We start from the raw sequence: 19,920 nt of genomic DNA on the forward strand, positions 1-19,920 counted from the left end.
AGGCCTCTTAATTATTGCGTTTTTCCTGTCAGCGAGGCGTGCTCGTCTTTCCTCAGACCTGATTCATTCCTTTGCTAGGAGCAGAACGTCACCAGCTTGTCTCCATGAAGATGTGTCTTGCTCAAAATGCTTTTACTTGGATAATAACCTACTAGAGAGATGTCATTTGTGTTCATTAGGAGGGTGCCCGAGTGTAGGCATGTTGCTCATATTTTTAGTTTTATGACGGTTTAGTTTCTCTTAGGACGGAGCAACATAATCATAATCCAATCCAGATTTAATTTTGCATTTGTATCCTATCCTATTCTATGTCTGTGCTTGTATGTTCACCAAGTTCAAAAACAATCTAATAGGAGGATGCTGTGCCCCACATGATTCATCATCTGATCATGAAATCACCCTCCGCTCACTACTGTTCGCGAAATCTTGGCAGTATAGATCCAATGGTCTAATGGCTTACTGAACATTGTGACACATTCGGCGTACAGCACAGATCGTATCAGTGATCTATCATGGCATATATTTGAACTTTTCAATAAAAATACATACAAAATGGTTATATTAAAGCCAGATATTTATTTGGTATTTTATGTTCATCCCAAAGTCCAGGTGAGTCATGCACAACATTGCTCCTTTAACATGAGAAAAGTAGGATGGTCACACCCAAGGCAAACATATAAAAATAAAAATATAATTTTACATTGAAAGATTAACTCTTCCTCTTTTTCTCAATCAGGGGATACAAGTACAACCCATAAACCCCCCCTGGTTCTTGTGACACATTTAAATTAAGCAACTGCTGTATAGAAAACCTTGAGTATTATTCAGTGTTTGGTCAGGAACAAGCTGTACAAAATCCACTGACCTCTCCTTGGCAGTAGGCATTTACTTACTTCAGGGTATCACTGCATAGCATTTAGTGGTAAACCATACTAAGAAATACAGTGAAGCAAATGTGTTCGAGTGAAAAGTGGATACATATCATGTGATGGTTGCTAGTTATAATAGGCTTGAATTGATTGAATTGAAACACAAGTGGCATAAGTTTAAATAAAAAAAGGTCCTCAACAGTGAATAATGTGCTTGAATGGATGCTACAGTTTACAAGTAACTACAGTATTTGTGCAACTTCACACCCCTTAAACACAATGATTTTAGAGTCAGGAAAAGTAAACATTTCAGGATGTCCCGGATTTCACAGGGTAAGTTTTCATTCAAAAACATGTTCAGCATTGATGGAAACTTCAAGCAGACTTAGGTGAGGAGGGAGGCCACGAGTAGAACACTGCAGTTATTTTGGACAGGGGCTGACCACTGTGGGAGTAGGAGGGTAGACTAGTGCTACATTCACACGTTCCGCGCCGACAGGACAGATGATCTCGGTGAGTCCCTCCGGCCGAGGCTGGCTGAGAAGCTCACCTGAAAGACCAAAAACAATGTGTGAGATGCAGTACAGAAAAAGTGTCCATAGATGTACATTCAACTTGGTCCTTAAGTCATCTTATTGTTCCTCTGCTGCATTGAATCCTTTTAATAATGCTGCTAAATAAAAGATGTACTGTATATCAGGGTCGTAGTGCATAGTGCGAACACATACTAGCATACAGTCTATGCATCTCCACATTCTAGGACGCTTCCCATTCAGTCCACACAAATCTGTCACATGCTTTTCCTCCTGCACAAAGAAAACGTCTGACCATCTGCAGGAAATAACAATAAACAAAGCTTTTTACTGTTGTCTTTCAGCAAGTCTAAAGCAAGATCAGGTTCTCATTTGAATCTTTATCCCTGTATTTCAAAAAGACTTCACGGCCTCTACATGTAGCCATTATTGTGAAGCTAGATCGCAAACAGCAGCAAAACACCCTGTACACTGATAAACAGGTCCATGTCGTTATCCTTTGAGCTAGATTTATAATCTGCTTTAGACATCAACTGACCTGTTTTTGTTTGCCAGGTCTAAACTGCTTAATTTGGACATCTACAGCTTATTACTACCTCTAAAGCATCACATGCAACACAGAACCACCAGAAATGTGTGGCAACAGATAGGGAGGGGAGTGCGGGGTTGGTTAGGTCATCGAAGAGCTGATAAGAGAGACCAGGCCAAACTGAGAGGTCATGGTCAGCTGTCTGAAAGGTGAGTAAAAAAACAAAAAACAAAAAAAACAAAAAACACTTTTTGTTTCATGTTTCATTATTCTTACTTTTACCAAATTAACAATATGAATTCTCTAATCATCCAGTCATAGATAAATGTTAGTGTATCTACCCTTGAGAACCGTGACTCAACCCTCTTCCCCCCCTTCACGATTCTCCTGGTAGACACACTAACATTTTACTATGACTAGATGATAGTATCTTAGAGAATTCTTATTATTTATATTTTTGTAAAAGTAAGAATATTGCAATAATTAATACAGGTACTATTCTGTTTCTATTGAATTAAAGCCTCATGATTTAGAGGTATCTACTCATTGTCCTGGAGAGTGTGCATACTTAGAATACTGGCAAAACTTGCCTTGGCAGTAAAGCTAAGAAATGTGTTATGTGACCCAACCCATCCCACTCTCCCCTAACTGAAACAAGAGGTAGGCATCATCTTATGGACTTCTCAATATTCCTTTGCTATTCCAAGGCTACTGTTGTCTTGGCACCACTGGCCATTACATTGTTAGCAGCACTTAAACCATTAGGCTTATTGATTTTGTGCTACTCTTTCACTCTGGGGCAGTTTGGACATAATCCAGATAAAGACTCTTTTCACAGCAGCCGACTTACTCACCAACCCCAGACAGAGTTTTGTCACTGCTTTAGCCATCCTCCTCATAAGGAATTCAGCGATTTTGTTCCTGGAAGTGGATGAGTAGTCATGCAGCCACTGAAATAGGTCAAAGCTAATAACTCCTCCCCTGAATCCAGGAATCTGGCTCAACACAAACGCACAAACATGAGTGTGAGGACAATGGGGGGGCGTCAGACACTTCCCTGACTTAAAGAGGAGGAACGAGCCGATCTGCTGTCGGGCCTCCAAATTTAAACATCAGTAACAGGTACATTCCTCTGAGCTTGGCCGGTTTCCCTGACAAACTTTCCATTACAGTTCTCATGGCTGCACTCAACGAAGTCCTTTGGGTTTTTTTTCATAAAAGAATGTGCATCCTCTCATGGATAAAAAAACAAAACACTTTCCTGTCTCCAGAAAACTCCCTGTGGGGGGCAGGATGTTAAGCAGTGGAGAGAAGCTGAGCTGCTGAGGGCCATTCAGAGAGTGTTGGACTGTGATTTGATTTCCTGTACTTCAGCACTGACTGTGGGCCATGGCTTGTGAAATGCCAGTGAATCTTGCTTTACAAAAAGCTCAATTGGACCATTGGACTGACACGTGTCCCTGTGCCGGTTTAACGGTCTACAACGCCACACTAAAATAGAAATAAATATGAATTACATGGGCCATTATTTACAGCACAATCGACTAAGTAAGGGATAATGCACTCAACACTTATTTTTATCATTGTCCATAGCCGTTATGATAATGCACATTGGTAATTTTATCTTGAATATGTCTTGTTGTGTTCTCCTCCAAGTCAGTCTGATCAGCACTTTGGTCTATAGTGGTTGTTTGCTTTTAAATGTGCTGTAGAAATAAATATTTGATTGATTGAAATGAATAGAATGCTCAACATTTATGAAGTGAAGCAGCTGAGGAAACGTGAGCAAACAATAATAGGATGTATAGGAAAGTCTCCATTAGAGATAAGCGATCACAGGGATAATCCTATAGGTGCAACATGACACTCATCCGGCTCCAAGACGCAACATCATAACCTACAGTTCAACAATAGTTCTTCACACATTGGACAGATCTTGGACTTCGGTGTAACAAAAGTATTATTAAAAAAGGTTAGTGATATAGATCTCAGCTAAAAAGTCAGCAAGGGCCAGAAATATGTATAAAGACAAAATACTGTATTGAGCTCAACAGTGATCACCAACCTCACTCTGGCTCCAGACATAGATAAAAAAAAAAGTACTTATGATTTTCTTTCATTAAAAAGAATCACACTATGATCAGAATCGTGACCCAACCCTCCCATTGGACTCATAATCGTTGCAATAATTCAAGTTAGTACTATTATGTTGTACTCCATTGTGTCCTGCTCACTTAATTACAAGGTATCTTAAGAAACGAGGCATACAACACTGGCCTCTTGTTCACAGGGACAAAGGGATTAAAGATCTCATACACATGTAAGCAGCTTACAAACTGTGGACCACATGTGCGACCCCCAAGACTGTAGGGTGAACTGCTGCCCCTGAACTATGTAGACTTGCAAATTGGAGCAGTGCAATATAGCAAAAATGTAAATAGTGAACTGGAGAGAAAGAGACTGGCGGTCCTGCCATAGCTGTAAGAGTGGTGCGCACTGAATGGGTGCTGCTGCCGGATGCTCTCTCATCGAATGCAATTTCTCCATCTGTGAGATCAATAAAGTATCATCTTATCTTATCTTATCTTATCTTATCTTTTAAGTGCATATGACAGGTTTGAATGCTTTAGAAACTATGACTTATTTAGAAGGATAACATCAGTTGCATGATTATCATTTTATTTCAGTGAAGCAGCATTTTTAATGAAGAAATATTGGGCATTTAAAAGGAGCAGGCCACCGTTTTTACATATTGTAATATGTTCTTACCTGAGCTTAGACGAGTTGATGCGTACCTGTCTGGTCTTTACGCTGGCGCTCAGTCGCGCAAAAAGACCAAAGATGTTGTTAGCATTTAGCCTCTCCTCCTCTCCTCTATGGGGCCAAACGGGGTGAAGTTAGAAGCGACCAAGCTCTTCCACGTTTTCCCTATTTATATACGGTTATGTGAGTAGTGACACAATCCAAGTATAGTTACGCAAACTAACACCGTAGGAGCACTTCAACGTCCGCGCAGTAAAGTCAAAGTGCTCCTGAGGTGTTATTACGCCTTACAATACGTGGAAGAGCTTGGTCGCTTCTAACTTCACCCCTGTTTGGCCCCATAGAGGAGAGGAGGAGAGGCTAAACGCTAACAACGTCTTTGGTCTTTTTGCATGACTGAGTGCAAGCGTAAAGACCAGACAGGTACGCATCAACTCGTCTAAGCTCAGGTAAGAACATTTTTCAATATGTAAAAACGGTGGCTGTTCCTTTAAGCCAAAGGGACTAATAAAAAAATTAAAAAAATTGTCCAACTAACAGTATTAATCAACAACATGCTCTGAGGAAGGCAGCGAGAATGCAAGTTCAAGGTTGGCTCCACTGAACCAACAGTCAAAAGCAAAGGATAAGCTGCTGCAGAGCTCAGGCCGAACGAGGCGTCACACACACAGGTGTAAACAGTACACTGCTGCCATCACGTGTCCGAGGTAATGCTTCAGCTTAACACCGGTGATGTAACAGGATTGCCATTACCCTGGGATTACCGTCTGTACTATTAACACTGTCAGGTTTTCTCACAGAATTCATTATGGTGACAATGAATGTATTCAGTTAATTAGGGCTGAGCGAGATGACAAAAACAAAGATTTCACTCGTTCACACGTTCATTAAAGGGGTATTTCAGGATTTTTGACATAGGGCCTCATTTCCTAGTTATCCAGAGTGCGACTGATTTCTGTAGATATTTTTTCTCTAATTCATGCAGTTCTTGTATTTGAAGAGTTACGTGACGCTAGGCTAGTGCAAGGCTAGCGCATTTCTACGGTATCAGCTAGCCTGCATGAAAAACAGTCTGACTCCACAGTGCACTTGAGACAAATCACTTATAACGCCAGACTAACGATATAAATGTCTCTGTCGATAGAATCATTTAAACCATTTGCAATTAAATATATTTGAGCAGCATCAGCTTCATGGTTGTATAAGCTACGCGGCGGCGGAGTGATCTGCTAGAAAATAGTCCCTCAAAATGCGATCATTCATGCGACGCAAGATCAGTTATATTCCAACAATTATTCTATGGACACAGACATGTATATGGTTAGTCTGGGGTTATAAGTGATTTGCCTCAGGTTCACAATGGAGTGCGTAAGACTGTTTTTAATGCAGGCTAGCTGATACCATAGAAATGCGCTAGCCTTGCACTAGCCTAGTGCCACGAAACTCTTCAAATACAAGAAATGCATGAATTACAAAAAAAATATCTTCAGAAATGAGCGACACTCTGGATAACTAGGAAATGAGGCCCTATCTCAAAAATCCTGAAATATCCCTTTAACTTTCCGTTCATGCCACAGGATTGACTGTCGATTGTCACTTACTTGGTCGGGACAGTGCATATTTACAAACGCACCACACCGGATTGTAGCCATTGTATAGGCTGCAGAAATCTATCAATGTGTTATTTGACAAAAACATTATTACATAGTATCGAACAGAATTTCTTGGAGATGACTGTGCAGTACAGAAAATCTTACGAAACCGAAACTGCTTTATGTGTGGTATATAAGTACAATTTCCCATTGTCAACCACAATCTGATATTATCTCAGCAAAGGATTCCTCCCACACTGGCCTGAGATGAGAATGAAGCCAAAACATGATTTAGGAAACTGAGATCGGCAAGTATGACAGTGGGCACAAAGTGTGGGCATGTTACAACAAGCTGTTGAATTATCACCCCGACACAGACTGGTTTGGCAAAATTAAGATTAAATATATAATCTCTCTCTTTTTAAAACTGACACTTTAAATTTCCTTCTGAAAACCGGAGCTGACAGTTTACACACGTTAATAGAAAACGCTTGCAGCAGATTGTGATTTGTGGTGAACTGATTTGGCTCCGCACCACAAGAATGTGCATGATGAAGCACCAACGCACTCGACTGTGCTGTTAAGTTGCTGACAAGAACATTTAAGAGTGACAAAAACACCATTGAGGAATGAAGATTTCTATCAAGTCAGCATTTAAATCTCCCACAATGCTGGTTTTCAGTAAAGTGTCATTGCCCTGCCCTACTGTTCAGCATTTTATAGATAAATTATGCACAGCCTGAACTCAAGACCAATAAAATATATTAATTACACTTTTGCTCTCATTTTATGGGGTGAACTCAAAGACATGAAACCTTTTCTTTTTATACATTAGACCATTTCTCTCCAAAAAAATTCACAAATCTGTATTAGTGAGCAGTTTCCTTTGTCAAGTGAATCCATGCCACCTTAATGTGGATGAGACCGCATGAATATTGCCCAGGTGTGCCTTGGGCTGTCTGCAATAAAAGTCCAATCTGAAATGATCAGTTCTACACACAGCACAATGCCACAGATGTCGCAAATTTCTAGGGTGCGCGCCATTGGCATGCCGACTGCAGGAATGTCCACCAGAGCTGTTGCCCGTGCACTGAATGTTCATCTCTGTGTTTATAGAGCTCACTCCATGCAAAAATGAAAGCACAAACAAAAATGTGGCTGTGCGGAGCCGGAGAGCAACACAAAAGTAGTAGGTTTTTAAATCCTCTTCACAAATTAAATAATAACTGGTGATTTTTGATGATACATGAATGGAGAATTGTGCAATGAATTGTGGAATAAGGAACGGAGATTAAAAAAAAGAGGCCTGCTAGCACCACAACTTTAGAGCTCTCTATGATAAACTAAAATTAATACCTTGGGCAGCATATTAAATTCACATGAGCTGAATTCCACACATTTCTAAAACTTAGTAAAACAGGTATTCATCAATCATCATTAGAGTTTGATTCAAAAATCATCCGACTCCAAACAGGTTCAAACTAATACTTGTCTGTAATAATAGAGCCGTGACTCCTCGTGAGGCAGCCCTTGAGCTAAAGTGATCTTTATCCGCACACTCTCTAAATGGAAAATTAGGGCGTTGTGCAGGGAGAACACACAGCCAGAGGCTGAAGGCTGAGTCACCGTTTGATTGACTTAACACAGGTTGATTTGTTTTACAAGTTAATTAACAAACAAGCTCTGTTGTCTCTATTCATGCTAGTCATCTGCTGAATCTTTCAGTAGTTTTGGTCATACACATCTGCACACATCAGTAAGAGGAGTCAGACAGGCGAGTAGAAGTAGTAAACGTAGTCACTAAGGCTCAGTCTGAATACTGAAATAACTATACTCCTGATTTTTTATATCTTGCAGATCGTCCATATGTAGCCAGCATTGGGTAATAACTGAATAATACGTAATTAGAATACTCATTTTGGGTGAAAGTATTCAGGTACAGTTACTCTTTCATTTCATTTTACAGTTACTTTCTTAAAATCAAAGGAATACATCATAGCACTCAATCATTAATAATCATAATCATAACATTAATAAGAAAGATCAAAACAGCCGGGCTAAAGATTTCTTCTGGGCTGTGGGCATGTGCAAAGTGTAGCCTAAACATCTTCTTAATCATACGCCACTTTTATGCATTAATAATATGCAAATCAACATGAATGTATTCTACATATTCAGAATACAATACTCTGATTGGACAAAGTCATGGAATACGTTACTAAATACATTTTAAGGCGAGTGTTCAGTATTCTGTGACTAAATAAAGTTTCTATGTATTCTCCCCAACACTGCCTGTAGTTCCGCTTATGCAGCTATTGTCCCTTTTTAGATATAAGGAACAGTCCAATAAACAAGAATACAAGAGCAACCAGAACATATGATTACTGCCCTTGACCAATGCCCTGTGCGAATTTGTAAACTCAATACATCACAGCCTATATAAAATCCCAATTTACTCTTTTGATTGGGACTGTGCATGTGAAAGTGAACTCTTGGTGGAGGCCATCAGTGATTTCAATACATTATTTCACAAACTGAACATATTCTTCCTTCAGTAACCCAACTACAGCCCGATCTCTGCAACAGCAGCGGCCAAATATCATGTCCATAAAAGGCCAGAGGAGAGTGTCCTACACACAGGCATAAAACATCAATGGAAGGTGCAAGCGAACGAAAAAATAAGTCCTGTTTGTCAGTTACGTTATGTTTATCTTCACTCATGTAAACACATCACTTAATAGTTATTTCATACTTCTGCTGTCTTCAAAAAGCAAATTATACAAATATAAATGGAAAATCATAGGATAACTTTAAAAATAGTGGAGAGTCGAATAAAGGTGATAAAGCCAAGCTGTTTCACTGACACCCTTTTTACAGCTCCCACAAGGAAAGTACACAGCACTTCCTGTTCTGGTTCACTGGCCAAATAAAAAGAGCACTTTCCATGGAATTCTTCTCACTTACTGGCCCTGAAAGACGTATCCAGTAACAACTTGCATTTAAACAGAATGCAAGAACTACATTTTCATAATACTCACGATGCTAACATATATTTCCTGACCTTTTCTATCAGTATTTTGTTATATATCTTTGGAAAGACTACTGCAGTAACAATCTGGATGGTCTGGTGAAAACTTTAAAAAGTTGCCATGGTACAGGTCAATAAATATAGCTTACAACTAGAGCTGCGAGGTTTATTGATATCCAATCGCAATCAAAGTTTTGACTACTGCAATAAGCTGACCACAAGAGGCTGAGGTTTTTTCCCTTCTGTCGTTTGAGTGATAGACGTTCACCAGGAAGAATTGTGGAGCCCTGATCTCAGGTTCAGCTGCAATAGATAACATTTCCGAGTTTCCATGCAGCAGATTCTGGCTGTCCCCCAGAGGTACTCAGACTGTCAGCGAAACTCCTCCAGAAGAGGGTGCTGTCCACATGAAACCACATATTGTTGAAAGAAGATTATTGTGTATTGTTCTAATGTGGGGCAATTTGAGCTATTTCTTTGACAGTCTAAAAGTAACATGATTTCCTTCACATTTTAGCAGTTTATGCATTTAAAGGTATCAAATATAAAAAATCCCAAATTCAATAGCAATTGCAATATTTGTCTGCAAAATCGCAGTTAGGTTTTTAGTCAAAATCGTGCCGTTCTACTCACAACACAATATGATTGTTGTCAAGCAGTTTATATTACGACCACCCCAACTGATTGATTAGAGTAAATGTACTTATTAGAGTAAGTAGAGTAGTTATAAGAGTAAATGTACACAATATTCTCATTTTCTGAAAAATGTTCTGAAAAAATAACTATTACTCAAGGTGATTGCATTTTGCTGCATTGCCCATATGCAGCATGGACATTGCAGCAATATGCAATCACCTTGAGTGCTATAGAAAAAGAGTCAATAGAATTGGTAAATAATTACCTGGAAAGGCATGTGGGCGGGATGACCCTCTTTTGAGGCACTTTGAACACAGGATATGCACAGAGTAGTGGAGTGCAGGCCACTCTTGAAGCAGCAAGTTCAATTCTTCCACCAGAGGCATGATAGCTTGCCATGCAGTCCAAATATTTGGTAGGGAAGCATGGCTGACTATGGACACTGTCTCTGTTAGTTTTCCTTTGGATGGATGGTGGCTTATTATCACAGGGACCTTTCCACGATATGCACTGATGTGATGTCTTCCATCCGACCTCTGAACCACATGGCTGTTTATCCGCACACTGAAACGTGCAAACAGTCCTGGAGGAAAGAACACAGGGAAGCAGTACTGAATGTGCAGCTGCTCCACAGAGAAGAACTGACAGGGAGAGCCTCCGGAAGCTGAAGCTTCTCCGCTGCTGGATGAACCATTGTTCACATAGCTGGGGAACCTGTACCACACAGTGGCTCCATTAAGAGGCATGCTGCGAGGTTTGTTGATACAGTAGCAGATCCCCATCTTCTCCAGGAGCTCCATGATGAGGTGTAGGTCCTGCTGGGTCTGAATGAGTGGTCTTAGCAGCAGGCGAATTACGTTAGAGGGCAGGAGGCCATTTTGAAGAAAGCCCTCCACAAAATGCTGCAGATGTGTAACCCTGAGACTCTCTCCGTTTCCATCCTCAATGACCAGTCTTACTCTCCCTTTGTCCCCCCTTTCACCCTCAGACAAAAGTCGGTCCAAGAGAGTGGATTCCTCTCTCTGGAAAAACACATTCAAAATTGCTATGAATCTTGGAAGATTGTGAAAAACATATTCTTTGAGTGTGAGACTGTCCTCAAAATAAAGCAGTTTTCCGCTTTCATGTAGGTAGGACAAAGCACACTGTAAACGATCCTCTGTGAGCCCAGCCTGGAGTCCCAGACGGGCAGAGTCCCACCAGGAAATCCACAGATCTTTGGGTTTAAAGTGCAATTCCTCCAGCATCTGCCACGACTTAGGCAGCACACGGTGGAGATTGGGAAATATGTCTCTGTGGTCAGCTACAGACATGAGCTTGTCCCTTAGCTTCTGGATGTTGTTCTGTGAAGTACAGCTGACAGACAGCACAGGGGAGAGGATCTGCAGCCTGTGGTTCAGCATGTACTGCAGCTGGGACTTTGTGCGCCGCAGGTTCCTGTCAGAAACACCACAGAAAGGTATATGAGGACTTAAAGAGCGGACATTGAAGCCCTGCTCCAAAGCCAGGTCCAACTGCTGAATGAGTTCTCTCAGAGACTGCATGTCCTTCCTCTCCTGGAGGCTGATCTGTCTGTGTATGTCCAGGCTTTTCTCCTCCACCTCCATGTCTCCACACGCGTCTGTGTGTGTGCCCACTATGCACACTACAGCATGAGGAACTTTGGCACCGAGGAGGTGAAGAAAATGTCCAACATGGGCATAAAAGTTATTAGATGTATACGCTTTCAGATTTACAACAAGGATATACAAAGCACCGGGAGACAGAAAAAAAGGTTTTATGAGGTCAAAATATTTCTTCCCTGACAAATCATACACTATAAACATTAGAGATCTGTCTACATCTGCTACCCAGTTAGTGACTTCAATTCCTTTGTTTCCATGGAAATCTGGTATACACTGCTGTTTGCCAACAATACACTTCCTTAGCAGAGTTTTCCCAGAATTTTTCATACCCATTAAGACAAGTTTGAGTCTTGGCTTCACAGCAACCTGGGATTGTGCAAGTTCTTTTTGATAGGCAGCAATGTATGGTATCCCCTTCATACACACCTCATAAGGAGGCTGGATTAGAGGGTTATCCTTGACTTTCCAAATGTTCACTTGGGACAGCTTTCCAAAATTATCAGGGAGTATGGCTATTTGATTACCCTGTAAAACAAGCTCTTCCAATTTCGAAAGTTCTACAATAGAGTCCGGCAGATATGTCATGCTGTTATTGTCCAACCAGAGATTGGCCAAATTTACAAGCTGCCCTAAACCTTCTGGTATGCAAGTCAGTTTGTTTCGACTCAGGTAAAGTTCCTCTAATCCCGGGATGCTTAAAATAACCTCAGGAAACGCTTCGAAATAATTTGAGGACAGATTAAGCATTTTCAGTCTGTGCAGGTTCGTGAAGGCAGGAGGCAGCATTCGTAGGTGGTTACTGTCCAGCATGAGGCTCTCAATCTTGTGCAGTTGGCAGAAAGTGTCCGGTAGTGTGGAAATGTGAAGACTACTGAGCCACAGGATTTTGATGGACTTTAGTTTCACAATATCCGCTGGTACGATTTCAAACTTATTCCCAGACAGGTCTAGCTCCTCTAAATCCCCAAGACCAAGGATCTCAGAGGGAAACTGGTTCAGCTTGTTGTGATCTGCATCCAGTGTTCGCAGCTTAGTGAGGTTACAGAGAGATTTGGGCAGATCCCGAAGCTCATTGAAGCTGACATCAAGTTCTTCCAAAAATTTAAGCACACCCATTTGAGAGGGTAAATGTTGTATTTTGTTATGACTGACAGAGAGCTTTTTAAGTGCCTTTAACTTGCCCACGTCATCATTCAGGTTCCTTAGGCAGTTGTGGCTCATGTCCAGCTCAAGCAACTGTCCAAGCTCGAAAATAACTCCGGGAATAGCTGTGAACTTATTCCTCCTGAGAACAAGAACGCGGAGGTTGTTAAGACTGGATCCCAGGCCCTCGGGCAGCTCCTGGAGGAAATTATTACCCAGATTGAGCACCTCTATCTCGGCTATATCATCTGGTAATATGATCTCCTGGTTGTTTTTGGAGCACAGGGTGAGCTGGCGCAGGTTACTCCTAAGCTTCCTGGATCTTAGGGCAGCATCCCTCCATATCCGGGCCGTCTTTAGGTTGTTCTCCTTGTCCTCCATGGCGTTGCAGCCAGACACCGCCACCACCACCTCCTCCTCCTCCTTGTTTTCATTTGCAGTACGCATCGTCGTTGTGCACGCAGCAGCAGCAGCATGGGTGGTATCCAGAGACAAGCCCATCTTCACGACACACCAAAAACTGCGGTCAAGTGAGCCGTCATCCGCAAAATGCCAGTCAAGCCAGCCGTAATGTTGTTTTGTAGTGCGCGATTACTGCCGCTAGCACGGTAGGCCAATGGGCTCAGGTTTAGGGACCGTCAACAATGTATTGTACGTTCTTTTACGACTGCACTAGGCCAATGCACTGAATAATAGGGACCGTCAACAAAATAATGTACGTGTAGACTACTGCGAATACGCGAGACCAATGTACGGAGAATTAGGGACCGTCAACAATGTAATTTCTCCTCTAAAAATTGAATCTTTCCGACATTTCGGATGGTATTAAAGACTCCTTTGAAAGGTTTCACTCATTTCTCTGTGGGTTATTGTTAGTCACCTCTCACACTCACTATGTGCATAATATGACCCAATTCCACTGTACAATTTATGAATAAATACACTACCAATATGACTATTTGGTCATTTTGAACATGTCACTAAAGCTCCTTTTTCCTACATATAGGGAAGGTTTTAAAGAGTCCTTTGAAAGGTTTCACTCATTTCTCTGTGGGTTATTGTTAGTCACCTCTCACACTCACTATGTGCATAATATGACCCAATTCCACTGTACAATTTATGAATAAATACACTACCAATATGACTATTTGGTCATTTTGAACATGTCACTAAAGCTCCTTTTTCCTACATATAGGGAAGGTTTTAAAGAGTCCTTTGAAAGGTTTCACTCATTTCTCTGTGGGTTATTGTTAGTCACCTCTCACACTCACTATGTGCCTAATATGACCCAATTTCACTGTACAATTTATGAATAAATACACTACCAATATGACTATTTGGAACATGTAACAAACGGTCCTTTTTCCTACATATAGGGAAGGTTTTAAAGAGTCCTTTGAAAGGTTTCACTCATTTCTCTGTGGGTTATTGTTAGTCACCTCTCACACTCACTATGTGCATAATATGACCCAATTCCACTGTACAATTTATGAATAAATACACTACCAATATGCCCATTTGGTCATTGTGAACATGTCACTAAAGCTCCTTTTTCTTACATATAGGGAAGGTTTTGAAGAGTCCTTTGAAAGGTTTCACTCATTTCTCTGTGGGTTATTGTTAGTCACCTCTCACACTCACTATGTGACTAATTTGACCCAATTTCACTGTATAATTTATGAATAAATACACTACCAATATGCCTATTTGGTCTTTTTGAACATGTAACAAAAGCTCCTTTTTCTAACATATAGGGAAGGTTTTAAAGAGTCCTTTGAAAGGTTTCACTAATTTCTCTGTGGCTAATTGTTACTCACCTCTCACACTCACTATGTGCCTAATTTGACCCAATTTCACTGTATAATTTATGAATAAATACACTACCAATATGCCTATTTGGTCATTTTGAACATGTAACAAAAGCTCCTTTTTCTAACATATAGGGAAGGTTTTAAAGAGTCCTTTGAAAGGTTTCACTAATTTCTCAGTGGCTAATTGTTACTCACCTCTCACACTCACTATGTGCCTAATTTGACCCTATTTCACTGTATAATTTATGAATAAATGCACAACCAACATGACTGGTCATTTTGAACATGTAACAAAAGCTCCTTTTTCTTACATATAGGGAAGGTTTTAAAGAGTCCTTTGAAAGGTTTCACTAATTTCTCAGTGGGTAATTGTTACTCCTCGTAGTTGTGGCCGTAAGGTCTCTGGTGCCTGTCGCGGCGGCAATCCCCGAACCCGGTGGTGGCGCCCGGAAGTAAGGGATGCCGTCAAGCTGAAGAAGGAGTCCTACCTGGCCTTGTTGGCGTATGGGACTCCTGAGGCAGCTGAGACGTACCGGCAGGCCAAGCGTGCTGCAGCTCGTGCGGTCGCGGAGGCTAAAACTCGGGTCTGGGGGGAGTTCGGGGAGGCCATGGAGGAAGACTATCGGTTGGCCTCGAAGAGATTCTGGCAAACCATCCGGTGCCTCAGGAAGGGGAAGCGGTGCTTCACCAACACTGTTTACAGTGCGGGTGGGGAGCTGCTGACCTCGACTGGGGATGTCGTCGGTCGGTGGAAGGAGTACTTCGAGGACCTCCTCAATCCCGTCGTCACGTCTTCCAATGAGGAAGCAGAGGCTGGGGACTCTGAGGTGGGCTCGCCCATCACCGGGGCTGAAGTCACCAAGGTGGTGAGAAAGCTCCCCGGTGGCAGGGCTCCGGGGGTGGATGAGATTCGTCCTGAGTACCTTAAGTCTCTGGATGTTGTAGGACTGTCTTGGCTGACACATCTCTGCAACATCGCGTAGCGGTCGGGGACAGCGCCCCTGGATTGGCAGACCGGGGTGGTGGTCCCTCTCTTTAAAAAGGGGGATCGGAGGGTGTGTTCCAATTACAGAGGAATCACCCTCCTTAGCCTCCCCGGTAAGGTCTACTCCAGGGTGCTGGAGAGGAGGATCCGGCCGATAGTTGAACCTTGGATCCAGGAGGAACAATGCGGTTTTCGTCCTGGTCGTGGCACACTGGACCAGCTCTATACCCTTCATCGGGTGCTCGAGGGTTCGTGGGAGTTCGACCAACCAGTCCACATGTGTTTTGTGGACCTGGAGAAGGCGTTCGACCGCGTCCCTCGTGGTGCCCTGTGGGGGGTGCTCCGGGAGTATGGGGTCTGGGGCCCTCTGTTAAGGGCTGTCCGTTCCCTGTATGACCGCAGCAGGAGCTTGATTCGCATTGCTGACCGTAAGTCAGACCTGTTCCCGGTGCGTGTTGGTCTCCGCCAGGGCTGCCCTTTGTCACCGGTTCTGTTCATTACTTTTATGGACAGAATTTCTAGGCGCAGCCAGGGGCCGGAGGGTGTCTGGTTTGGGAGCCTCAAGATCTCATCTCTACTGTTTGCAGACGATGTTGTGCTGTTGGCTTCAACAAACCAGGACCTTCAGCGCGCTCTGGGGCGGTTTGCAGCCGAGTGTGTAGCGGCCGGGATGAGGATCAGCACCTCCAAATCTGAGGCCATGGTTCTCCACCGGAAAAAGGTGGCTTCCCCTCTACAGGTCGGTGGGGAGTCCTTACCTCAAGTGGAGGAGTTCAAGTATCTCGGGGTCTTGTTCACGAGTGAGGGACGGATGGAGCGTGAGATCGACAGCGTCAGCAGTGATGCGGTTGATGTATCGGTCTGTCGTGGTGAAGAGGGAGCTGAGTCGGGTGGCAAAGCTCTCGATTTACCGATCGATCTACGTTCCCACCCTCACCTATGGTCATGAGATTTGGGTCATGACCGAAAGGACAAGATCGCGAATACAAGCGGCCAAAATGAGTTTCCTCCGCAGGGTGGCTGGGCGAACCCTTCGAGATCGGGTGAGGAGCTCAGTTACCCGGGAGGAGCTCGGAGTAGAGTCGCTGCTCCTTCACGTCGAAAGGATCCAGCTGAGGTGGCTCGGGCATCTGTTCCGGATGCCTCCTGGTCGCCTCCCGCGGGAGGTGTTTCAGGCATGTCCTAGTGGGACAAGGCCTCGTGGAAGACCCAGGACACGGTGGTGGGACTATGTCTCCAAGCTGGCCTGGTGTCGCCTCGGGGTCCTTTTTCTTACATATAGGGAAGGAAACAATTACCCACTGAGAAATGAGTGAAACCTTTCAAAGGACTCGTTAAAACCTTCCCTATATGTAAGAAAAAGGAGCTTTTGCTACATGTTCAAAATGACGTCATGTTGGTAGTGTATTTATTCATAAATTGTGCAGTGAAATTGGGTCAAATTAGGCACATTGTGAGTGTGAGAGGTGAGTAACAATTAGCCACGGAGAAATTAGTGAAACCTTTCAAAGGACTCTTTAAAACCTTCCCTATATGTTAGAAAAAGGAGCTTTTGTTACATGTTCAAAATGACCAAATAGGCATATTGGTAGTGTATTTATTCATAAATTGTGCAGTGAAATTGGGTCAAATTAGGCACATAGTGAGTGTGAGAGGTGAGTAACAATTACCCACTGAGAAATGAGTGAAACCTTTCAAAGGACTCTTTAAAACCTTCCCTATATGTTAGAAAAAGGACCGTTTGTTACATGTTCAAAATGACCAAATAGGCATATTGGTAGTGTATTTATTCATAAATTGTGCAGTGAAATTGGGTCAAATTAGGCACATAGTGAGTGTGAGAGGTGAGTAACAATTACCCACTGAGAAATGAGTGAAACCTTTCAACGGACTCTTTAAAACCTTCCCTATATCTAAGAAAAAGGAGCTTTTGTTACATGTTCAAAATGACCAAATAGGCATATTGGTAGTGTATTTATTCATAAATTATACAGTGAAATTGGGTCAAATTAGTCACATTGTGAGTGTGAGAGGTGAGTAACAATTAGCCACTGAGAAATTAGTGAAACCTTTCAAAGGACTCTTTAAAACCTTCCCTATATGTTAGAAAAAGGAGCTTTTGCTACATGTTCAAAATGACCAAATAGGCATATTGGTAGTGTATTTATTCATAAATTGTGCAGTGAAATTGGGTCAAATTAGGCACATAGTGAGTGTGAGAGGTGAGTAACAATTACCCACTGAGAAATGAGTGAAACCTTTCAACGGACTCTTTAAAACCTTCCCTATATCTAAGAAAAAGGAGCTTTTGTTACATGTTCAAAATGACCAAATAGGCATATTGGTAGTGTATTTATTCATAAATTGTGCAGTGAAATTGGGTCAAATTAGGCACATTGTGAGTGTGAGAGGTGAGTAACAATTAGCCACGGAGAAATTAGTGAAACCTTTCAAAGGACTCTTTAAAACCTTCCCTATATGTTAGAAAAAGGAGCTTTTGTTACATGTTCAAAATGACCAAATAGGCATATTGGTAGTGTATTTATTCATAAATTGTGCAGTGAAATTGGGTCAAATTAGGCACATAGTGAGTGTGAGAGGTGAGTAACAATTACCCACTGAGAAATGAGTGAAACCTTTCAACGGACTCTTTAAAACCTTCCCTATATCTAAGAAAAAGGAGCTTTTGTTACATGTTCAAAATGACCAAATAGGCATATTGGTAGTGTATTTATTCATAAATTGTGCAGTGAAATTGGGTCAAATTAGGCACATAGTGAGTGTGAGAGGTGAGTAACAATTACCCACTGAGAAATGAGTGAAACCTTTCAAAAGACTCTTTAAAACCTTCCCTATATCTAAGAAAAAGGAGCTTTTGTTACATGTTCAAAATGACCAAATAGGCATATTGGTAGTGTATTTATTCATAAATTGTGCAGTGAAATTGGGTCAAATTAGGCACATTGTGAGTGTGAGAGGTGAGTAACAATTAGCCACGGAGAAATGAGTGAAACCTTTCAAAAGACTCTTTAAAACCTTCCCTATATGTAAGAAAAAGGACCGTTTGTTACATGTTCAAAATGACCAAATAGGCATATTGGTAGTGTATTTATTCATAAATTATACAGTGAAATTGGGTCAAATTAGTCACATTGTGAGTGTGAGAGGTGAGTAACAATTAGCCACTGAGAAATTATTGAAACCTTTCAAAGGACTCTTTAAAACCTTCCCTATATGTTAGAAAAAGGAGCTTTTGTTACATGTTCAAAATGACCAAATAGGCATATTGGTGGTGTATTTATTCATAAATTATACAGTGAAATTGGGTCAAATTAGTCACATTGTGAGTGTGAGAGGTGAGTAACAATTAGCCACGGAGAAATTAGTGAAACCTTTCAAAGGACTCTTTAAAACCTTCCCTATATGTTAGAAAAAGGAGCTTTAGTGACATGTTCAAAATGACCAAATAGGCATATTGGTAGTGTATTTATTCATAAATTATACAGTGGAATTGGGTCATATTATGCACATAGTGAGTGTGAGAGGTGACTAACAATAACCCACAGAGAAATGAGTGAAACCTTTCAAAGGACTCTTTAATACCATCCGAAATGTCGGAAAGATTCAATTTTTAGAGGAGAAATTACATTGTTGACGGTCCCTAATTCTCCGTACATTGGTCTCGCGTATTCGCAGTAGTCTACACGTACATTATTTTGTTGACGGTCCCTATTATTCAGTGCATTGGCCTAGTGCAGTCGTTGTAATAATCTACGCTTAAAAGAACGTACAATACATTGTTGACGGTCCCTAAACCTGAGCCCATTGGCCTACCGTGTTAGCGGCAATAATCGCGCACTACAAAACAACATTACGGCTGGCTTGACTGGCATTTTGCGGATGACGGCTCACTTGACCGCAGTCACCAAAACACCCGAGTACACCGGCGGAGAGTCACGCATTTTGAACGATGATGATGATAACACTGGCCTCGGACACCGCGTTGCTCCTGCGCACATCCTCCTCCTCCTCCTCCTGCGCCACACACACAATGAAAACAAACCGACCGTGATTATAGCGCACACGGTAATCCCCGACGACTGGAGCGCAGCAATGGACGCGCTTTCCGCCTCATAATGGCCCTTCCACTTCCCTCAAACGCGCCCTCCGTCCGTGGGTGAATGGTGTTGGGGTTTCGGCGGCGCTCTGTGTTCGGCGTTTGGGAGAGGGTGAGGCGGCGGCGGCGGAGGAGTAGAGGAGCAGCGACGCCCTCTGTGTGCACACCATACACTGCGTCAATATGGGCCCACCTTCCACTATCCCTTCTTCCTGCTCGATCCCTCGCAGGCCACAGGGGGCGAGGGGAAAGTGACCGCCCAGAGCTCTGTTGCTCACACGTGGTCCGG

General features: G+C 42.3%; 1 protein-coding gene across 1 annotated transcript; it reads right to left on the bottom strand.

Moving 5' to 3' along the window:
* Positions 1 to 571: 571 nt before the first annotated feature.
* mfhas1 (multifunctional ROCO family signaling regulator 1) lies at positions 572 to 19,860 on the bottom strand. Its single transcript, XM_079551908.1, has 3 exons — positions 19,447 to 19,860; positions 10,216 to 13,238; positions 572 to 1,419 (listed from the first exon to the last, which is right to left on the bottom strand). The coding sequence occupies exons 2-3, from the start codon at positions 13,217 to 13,219 to the stop codon at positions 1,292 to 1,294; spliced, it is 3,132 nt and encodes a 1,043-aa protein (XP_079408034.1). The 5' UTR covers positions 13,220 to 13,238; positions 19,447 to 19,860; the 3' UTR covers positions 572 to 1,291.
* Positions 19,861 to 19,920: the final 60 nt, after the last annotated feature.

This window comes from Gobius niger (genome assembly GCF_951799975.1).
Source record: "Gobius niger genome assembly, chromosome: 2".
In the NCBI taxonomy this organism is placed as follows: Eukaryota; Metazoa; Chordata; class Actinopteri; order Gobiiformes; family Gobiidae; genus Gobius; species Gobius niger.